Source organism: Salvia splendens, chromosome 19 (assembly GCF_004379255.2).
Source record: "Salvia splendens isolate huo1 chromosome 19, SspV2, whole genome shotgun sequence".
Taxonomy (NCBI): Eukaryota; Viridiplantae; Streptophyta; class Magnoliopsida; order Lamiales; family Lamiaceae; genus Salvia; species Salvia splendens.
This window is the reverse complement of record NC_056050.1, coordinates 18322671-18332154: the sequence shown is the minus strand read 5'-3', so window position 1 is coordinate 18332154 and position 9484 is coordinate 18322671. Positions and strand designations below refer to the sequence as shown.

Here is a 9484-nt window from a genome sequence, read left to right as displayed (position 1 = left end):
TGAATTTAATTATATAATTTTTATTTTTAGGAGTTTAATTATGTAAATTTTATTTTTTAGGATTTTAATTATGTAATTTTTAATTATTTTGTAATTTGTAATATTATTCTGGGTATTTTTAATGTATTTTAATTTTGTGAAAATGTTTTTATTTAAATTGAATAATGGAATGGTGGGACCCTTGTGCTCGTCCTTGCGGAAGAGCACGGGTGTGGGTGTTGTGCTCTTGCCTAAGAGAAGGGAGTAAAAGTGGGGTCGGGCCCACATCCGTGCTCGTTGGCAAGAGCACGGATGTGGATGCTCTTAGCGAGACAAATCCATAAATCAGAGACCATTTTTGTAGTTCACTATTTAGTTAAACTAAATGGTAGGGGATTTGTACATATCTATTTTGCCTAATATCCCTTTAAGTACCTTTTGTAGACCCCATCTAGTAAATCATTTAAATACTATTGGTAGCTTGATCTAAATGGTAGGGGATTTGTACATATCTATTTTGCCTAATATCCCTTTAAGTACCTTTTGTAGACCCCATCTAGTAAATCATTTAAATACTATTGGTAGCTTGATCTAAATGGTAGGGGATTTGTACATATCTATTTTGCCTAATATCCCTTTAAGTACCTTTTGTAGACCCCATCTAGTAAATCATTTAAATACTATTGGTAGCTTGATCTTTTAATGGAATCTTTTATGCAGACTCCACACTTAGAAGCTCTCAGCCTCCTCATTTGGAGAGAATTTCCACGACTTAGTCAGATCTAGTGCTAATTTGCTTTCAAGTTGATTCGATTTCTTTTACAACCATCTTTTTTAGCTATAAATGAGAAATGCAAATATTCTTCTTCACGTCCAGCTTGCAAATGGGAATTCACCTCCACTAAAAGGTATGAACTCTGAAAAACACCTATGAGGGATGTCCATGTCATCTATAAACTTGGAAAACTAACAAGCAACGATCATGTAACATTAGGTGCTCAATCAATACAGCTTTCGATTTTAGGCAGCACCCAAAGACTTCACAGAAGAGACGGGAGACTGCGTGTGCAAAGGGAAAGAGTGGCAGATCAGATTGAGAGCAGTGTCTGTCATTATAGATGCTTCACTTAGAATAACAAAGTAGAGTTTAAGAAAGTAACCTTCAAGAAACGATTCTTGTAGCTCTCGACATGCTCTTTGGGGTCTCTTTGGGTTTGTTTGTACGCTTCTATCCTGTTCATCTCCTGTGAAACTCGTAATGTCATGTCGATTTCTAGAGGAAAACATTGATGTTGTAGATATCATTCTCATGACAATCCCCGAAGGAAATGATTACTACAAGCATAAAATTGTCCACGCACATACACACAGTTTGTTGTACGTACCTCAATCCACAGTGCAAGTTTTGGCCTGCCTACTCTGATATCATACTTCTTGACTTCGGAGAAGAAGGGTTGATATCTTTCAACGAAAGGAACATAGGCAATATCCACCTGAGACAAATCATGAAATGAAGCATTCTATAAAACTCCCGCATTAATCACCAACTCAAATTATGTCATTTGGAATCGAATATAGACTTAAAACACTGCAAGAACACAATTAATGTGTAGCGTCTTTCCCTATTGCAGTTTCCACAAATCGTCTTACTTTCATATCCATACAGAAGTTCGTAAATCAATTTTGTATAATGCCTCACTCACCAAACTGAGCTGGCCAAGAAAAAATGGCCCATCATCGAATTTGGAGAGAGCACTCTCAATATCATCAAAAGCAGCACCTATGGAAGGAAAATCACATTAGTATTTAGTTCTACAACTTCTCATTGATGTAAATTCTGTGTCATTAGAATCCAAACTCACCAGCTTCATCTATTCTGTTTTCTTTCAATGAAGTAGTCACAGCTTTATGGAAGGAGCCCACGAATGACAGTAACTCCTCTCCGAACTCCCCCTTGGATGGATCCTGCAGTGATTCAGCACTTGAGCTCCCACAAAGCAAACATCAAACATGTGATATTAACGTAGTAGATGATCTTACATTAGGAAAAAGCAAAGGCCCTGGGAAGTTTTGATCAATATATCGAATCAAGTCAAGACTTTCCCCCTTAACCTCATTGTTGTGTTCTAGTGAAGGCACCTACATACAGAAATGCAAACAAATATCTAAAATAACTTGTAATCAACTAGTAGTTTTTACTTTCTTGAAATCTAAAATAACTCACATTAACACAATATGTTCACCTTGTTTTCAGGATATACTTTTTCCTTGTACCAACTAGGCCTATTCTTGAGATCAATCGGCACCAATTTTATAGTTTCTTGCAGTCCCTAAAAATCAAGAAAATTCAGCTTCTCATAACCTTAAATTCCTCAAGAAAACATATTAATTAATCCGTTATAACAAACAAACTCTAAATTCTCACAACCTTACAGTTCCTGGTAATCCAGGTACGTTGAGCATAGGGACATGTGTAAGAAATATAAAGCCTAAAATAGAAAAAATGAACTTAATTAGAATAGAATATAAGAATTCCAACATATTTAAGCAAAAATAGAAAAAAAAAGAATCGACTTTGAATGGATTACTTTGGGGTTCCATCAAAGATTGCTGGTGGGTCCGAAGAGGAATCAAGAACAGGTGGAAGAACTTCTTTCACATTGCTATGCAACCAAAATAGCAAGAAAATTAAACCCCAGTAATTGTAATTAACATTCATAAAAATGGTTTGAGGGGAAAGACGAACCCAGAAGCCGTTGCAGCATAAATATGAAGGGGAAAAATCAGCGGTTTCTTGTTGCAAGCAAATCCTGAATTCGGATGGAAATTGCGAGATTTAGCTTTGTTGTTGCAAGTGTAATGGATAATGCCATGATGACAGCTTAGGGCCATGTTTGCAGAAACGTTGAATGAATTTTTATTTTATGTGATTTTCAATACTGGATATTTTTTTGACGACAAGAACATACTGGCCATTTGTTTTAGTGAGAACAAGAGAGAATTTTTCGGAAACGATTGAAATAAAACTAAAATTCCCACCTTGGAATATATGAAGTTAATTTAAAAAAAAAAAAAAAAAAAAAAAAGAATAAGCTGAAATACTAATGTTTCTGGCAAAATCGCGTTTCTAGGCTATTTGGTCTTTAAAATAACGTAAATGTACTCATTTTGTTATCAATTCCATTTATGGGAAAAACGCCGATGAAGTTGGCGTGTTTATAAGTAAAAACGCCAATAATATTGGCGTGTCTATACGCAAACACGCCAACGAAGACGGCGTTTTATACTTGTGCCGTATTTTGGGCGTATTCTTTCCAATTATCATAACGTTAAAACACGCCATTGGTGTTGGCGTGTATTATATAAAACACGCCAATGACATCGGCGTGTTTAAAAGCAAAGACGCCAATAACATCGGCGTGTTTAATCAAAAAACGCCAATTTGAGTGGCGTGTTTTAACAGGCTGATATAGCAGCAGCCTCCACCCCCAAATCGCGAAAACATCACAGCCACACCCACACTTTGCGATTTTTCTCCAAGCAGCGCCAATCTCCGCGAATTCGCCCTCCTCTCCGTGATTTCGCCCTCCATTCATCAATCGGTGCTATTCTTCCCCAGATTCATATATTTTCTTCGGTTAGTATGCTTATCTTTTACATTATTAGAGTAATTGTTGGATAGTTAGCTAGGGTTTGTAATGGGTTGTGAATTGAGTTGAAATATTATGCATTTTGGATTGTTTGAATGACATTAATGTTGATTATTATGTTGGATTATTTGGATTTAAGTGAATTTATATATAAAATTGATTATAAACCTAAACCCCTAGGGTTGTTATAGCAAAAAAATTGGGCAAATTGATTTGGTTTATGTGGGTTTTGGTTGATGTATATTGTTTAGTTTGAATTGTTAATTTTGTTTATATTGTTAGGCTGTGCAATTTGAAATTGGACAAATTGAAATTGTTAGGTTGGACAAATTTGTAATTGAAATTGTCAATTTTGTGTAGATGAATTGTGTTATGATTTTGGATGTGAAATGTTGTGTAGGTGAATTTGTGTATTGTGAATTATTTGATTTTGGTGTTCCATTTTGTGAAATTGGATTAAATTGTATGTAATTATTGAAATGATTTATGTTTGGTAAATGTTAAATTTGGATTATGAATGCTGTGTAGGTAAATTATGGCATCATCTTCGACTTCTGCTCGTCGGCTTGCGTGTGGTCCTGCAGATCCTTCTGTACTGTATCTTCAGAGACAACACGTCTCTAATAACATATGGGCAGGAGTTCCATCCGAATACGTACGCTGCCGACGATATGAAGGAATAATTTGGAGTGTTCCCATACATCACCGTGTTTTGGCACTAGTGGACCAGATGGGGTTCGGCGGTTTATTGAGGTGTGGTCAGCCAAAGGAAATTGACCACCATCTTATCACCGCTTTGATTGAACGTTGGAGGCCAGAGACTCACACGTTTCACTTCCCAGTCGGTGAAGCGACTGTAACATTGGAAGACGTGGAGGTTTTATGGGGCCTGAAAGTTGATGGAGAGGCTGTGACGGGTTACATCCCCCCGACACAACCGGGATATTGGCAGGACAAGTGTTTGGATTTTCTAGGATTCATACCGGACGCATCCGAGTTGAAGGAAATGGCTTTTAAGCAGACAAGCTTATCGCGTCAATTGAGGATTGAGCTGAATGATGAGCACGAACACAACATATATGCTCAGCGGGCTCGTATCTATTGTCTGCTATTACTTGGTGGTCTGATGATCCCGAATGCCACCGGAAATAAAATTCCGTTCTTCTACCTGCAATTTTTCATGGATATAGAACGGTGTTCTACCTATAGCTGGGGTAGTGCGACGCTTGCTTGCTTGTACCACAATTTGTGTGAAGCTGTCGTTGCTAAGAGGACGGATGTCGGGGGAGCCTTAACTCTATTACAGCTGTGGGCTTGGGAGAGAATCCCAAATATTAGACCGAGGATGCTAGATCCCGTGCATACAGACTATCTACCATGTGCAAGCGCGTAAGTTGTTCACTACTTCATTTTTTAAGCTTTATGTTCATCAATCTTCGTGTTATTCGCTCATAATTTACATTTTGTAGATGGAATGGTCCGGCGTCATATGTAAAAGCACCCGGACATTGTATTGAACATTTCCGAGATCAGTTCTCCATGATGCATGCCAACCAGGTACTTCATATACTTATAAATTGTTTTTTGTTTGTTGTTTTTTATTGAAATTAATTTGAATAAATTTGTGTTACATGTAGTTTATTTGGATGCCTTATCTCCAACGGGAGTTGCCGGAAAGTTGTGATGTCGGTCGTCCTGTAAGGATGTCGATAACAACGCTTATTTGCTGGAATCTGGCTGAGCCACACCTGCCACACCGAGTGTTGCGCCAATTTGGGATTGTCCAACCGTATATCCCGCAATTCCCCCGGTTCCACGGTACTGATTTTGCAAAACAGGATCGTCGTGGAAAAATTGGTCGAAATTGGGTTGATTGGCACGCCAATTATATACAGGAGTGGGACAACATGCACTTTTTGGTGTGGACTGATCTGGAGTACAGTGATGAGCCTGTTGCAACCGAAGAATATATGGATTGGTTTCGGCAGATAACTGTGGTGTATTTAACCAAACCTGGCGTGCATGCTGAACAAGGCTTCCACGAAACGGCATCTTCTCATAAATTCGCGGTAAATTATTCATACTTAACCAAACCCTGGTTAATTATTTAAATTCATATTATGATATGTATTTAACTTTGATAATTGTAGGTAGAGACACTTCACAACGTGCGCCACTTTCTAAGTGGCCAAGATACGACAGAACATCCGGCTTTGGGAACCATTTCGAGGATGATTGAAGAAGGACTGCGGATATCCGGGGAGGCTGAGCGGATGGACTACCGTCCTTCGCAGCGCTCTGCAATGGACGTGGACGTACCCGTAAGGCAAAAGGCAAAACGACGAACCAAGAAGAAAACCGTCTGCGGAGAGTCGTCATCTCAGCCCGTACACCGCTCCGATGACGATTTTGTGGAACCACCTCCACCTAGATCTGCAGTTCGAGGCCGTCATTCTGTTAGCCACACCGGTGGTACCGGAGAAGATATTGGCCTCAGTGATGTCCCCACTTCTCCACCGCGGTCGTCTGTGCAAGATGACTTTTTTGGGGTGGATCTAGAGAACGCTGTTGTTCAAGATACTCCTCCCTCAAGGATCCCTAGATCTACATCCAGAATTGGGAAGGGGATACGGGGTCTGTTTATGCGGAAACGGCGAGATGATTAAACTAATTTGATACATTTTATTGATATTGGTGGTTTTTCATTGATTTGAACTCTTTATATTAGTAATTTGATAAATCCTCTTTTTACACGTATTCATATTGATATTTTGAACTCTTTATATTACTTATTGGTCGACGATAGGAACAAACACGCCATTCCCAGTTGGCCTTTTTATATCACTAAGATTTTGTATAAAACGCCACTCCAATTGGCGTTTTTAACTTGGGGAAAATTTGGCCAAATTTTCCTACGTTGTAGCGGACATTCTGCATAAAAACGCCATTCCCAGTGGCGTTTTTCATAAGACGCCAACAATATTGGCGTTTTTCGGGGAAAACGCCAACGGCAATGGCGTTTTACAGTTAGAATTTTTTGAACTTCTTTCCTACGCCGAGGTAACGTTTCTGAATAAACACGCCACTGTAGTCGGCGTGTTTTAAAAAACGCCACTCCAATTGGCGTTTTTAAGTTGGGGAAAATTTGGCTTGGGTAAATTTTGCCTCGCCAAAATTTTAAGTAAAACGTTACAATGTTCAATTCAATAAATAGCTACGATTATAAACATAACATTGTTCAATTCAACTAAATAGTTGTTACACATTCAATTGTCTCGCCTTCTCCGGGTAAAGAAGCTACGGATACCCTTCCCGATTCTGGCGGTGGAGAGTCTAGACGGAGGAGTATCTTGCACAACGATATTCTCTAAATCAACCCCGAAAAAATCATCTCGCACAGAAGACCTAGGTGGAGAATGTGGGATATCACTGAGCCCAATGTCGTCGCCTGTACCACCAATGTGGCTGACAGAATGCCGACCTCGAACTGCAGATCTTGGTGGAGGTGGAGGCATAAAATCGTGATCTGCATCATCAGTGTGGCTGATAGAATGACGACCTCGAACTGCAGATCTTGATGGAGGTGGAGGCATAAAATCGTCAGCGGCATCATCCACCAACTGAGTATCCATCCTTGAAGAAGCATTCGGGCAGTTGCGTCTGTCGTGCCCTGGTTGACGGCAATGTTTACATCGGCGTCGGGCGCGTGGCTGGTCAGCTTCACGGACATCCATCTGATTAGGAATCCTAGTAGTACGATATCGACCTCGACTTTTAGGCATTAACTGGGCTCGTGAACATTGCAAAGTCCATTCAGGCACAGCCCAATAATCTTGGTGTCTGATTGGATTGAACACCGTAGAATATTGGTGTGCCCAAACACTTGTGCGGTATACGTTATCAACAAGCGACAGCATGGGCTCGTTTCTAAACCGCGCAACTGCCGCTGCATGTGAACATGGAAGTCTCCACATCTGCCACTTTTGACATTTGCAGTTCAACTCCAAGTACTTTACCTTCCACTTATTACCGCCCTTTCCACCAATTCGACGCTTTGTTCGAACCACGTAAAGCCCTGCAATTGTGTTTGGGACTCTCACATTATGTAATTGACCTTTTACATTATTTTTGCACACCTTTTCATGGGCCCACGGGGTAAGTGGTGTGGCACACTGTGTTGATGAATTGACCGCTCATTAAACCATTCTATTGTCCTCCAAAATATCAGATCAATGCAAGCTTTAATTGGGAGTTGGCTTGCGCCTCTCAACACATTGTTGTAAGATTCAACCATATTAGTGGTCATCTCACCCCATCTTTTGTGTTTGTCATACGCCAAACTCCATTTTTCTAACTCCACGGCATCAAGGTACTGCACAGCCTCGTTGTTGATGGTTCGAAGTAAACGACGTCTGATCTTAAACTTGCGTTTCTTTGTAGCAATACCAATTTTCCAAACAAGTTTTTTTACCATGATGCCTTTGTGAGTCTGCAAAACATTTTTTCTAACATGTACCCAGCAAAATCTGTGATGCCCCACATTGGGTTCTTCTTTCCATATGGGAGAATTCATTGCATCTATGATTCCCACATGCCTATCAGATATTACACATATTTCATGCTTGGCTACGTGAATTCTAATACGTTCCATAAACCAATTCCAACTTTGTATGGTTTCCTCATCAACAATGACATATGCAATAGGCAAACATTTCTTATTAGCATCAAATCCAACGGCAATAAGAATTTTACCTCGATATCGTCCACGTAGATGAGTTCCATCAACGGTTAAAACTGGTTTGCATAGTTGAAAAGCCTCCACAGCTGGACCAAAAGCCCAAAATACGTACTTGAAAACCTTGTTCATACCGTTGCTTAATCTTTCATCATGTAACCATTCGACAATTGTGCCAGGATTTTGTCTTTGCAACTCATTCAAATAACCTGGTAAAACTTTGAAATTCCACGCCCACGAACCATACACAAGCTCAATAGCTGTCCTCCGAGCATACCATGCTTTCTTGTAACTAACTTTCACATGAAATCTATTTTCAATATCCGCCACAATTGCTTTTACCTTGTAGCAAGGATCGTTTTCTATCTGATGTCGAACACTCAACGCTATCATACCCGACGAAAGATTAGCGTGCCCATTATAATTACGATCCCCCATGCAAGTATGAGCAGTGCTAAACACTCTAATTTGCCAGTGTTCATCATGCTTCCTCAATGTTGCTCGGCACTCCCACAAACATGGCGGTAAGGACTTATCTTTCGGATTTCCTTGTGGCCACTTACAAACTGCATGCCATCTCTTTCCTTTACTTTCAACAACTGTATATTGTCGGATTTTTTCCAAATGCCAAAAAGTCACAGCTGACTTCAATTCCAATTTGGTTTTAAATTTAGTATGCAAACCGACATTGCTCGGATCTTTTCACTCCAATAATGCACATTGAGATCATCAGACTCAAAGTTTTTTGGATCAAAACTATAATATGGACCTGGTAAGGTGCGAAAATAGTTCATACCAGGCTGTGGGAACTGTGGAACTACTCTTTCTCGTACTGCTCTTCCTCCAATTGATGTTTCTCCAACCACTGTTTCTCCAACCGGAATGGATGTTCTTGGAGCAACAAATTGGTCCTCATCCGACGAAGCACCATCTGAATCTGTACTATCCGGATCGACATCTTCAGAATCATAAGGTGATTGTGGATCAAGAAAGTCGGCTTTATCAGGACCAATTATGTCCTGAACCACATCACAGTTGTCACTGTCCCCTAAATGCACGCCTCCAATATCAAAATCTTGTGTTGTATCGAAGCATGGTTCTTGGCCTCTCGTAGACGTAC

General features: G+C 39.9%; 1 protein-coding gene across 1 annotated transcript; it reads right to left on the bottom strand.

Moving 5' to 3' along the window:
* Positions 1 to 741: 741 nt before the first annotated feature.
* Positions 742 to 2980, bottom strand: LOC121780466 (protein IN2-1 homolog B-like). The gene is made up of 10 exons (XM_042178101.1): positions 2726 to 2980; positions 2568 to 2642; positions 2408 to 2468; positions 2223 to 2309; positions 2020 to 2118; positions 1842 to 1944; positions 1683 to 1759; positions 1365 to 1472; positions 1140 to 1223; positions 742 to 1038 (listed from the first exon to the last, which is right to left on the bottom strand). Exons 1-10 carry the CDS (start codon positions 2869 to 2871, stop codon positions 1000 to 1002), a joined length of 879 nt encoding a protein of 292 aa, XP_042034035.1. The 5' UTR covers positions 2872 to 2980; the 3' UTR covers positions 742 to 999.
* Between the last annotated feature and the right edge of the window lie 6504 nt (positions 2981 to 9484).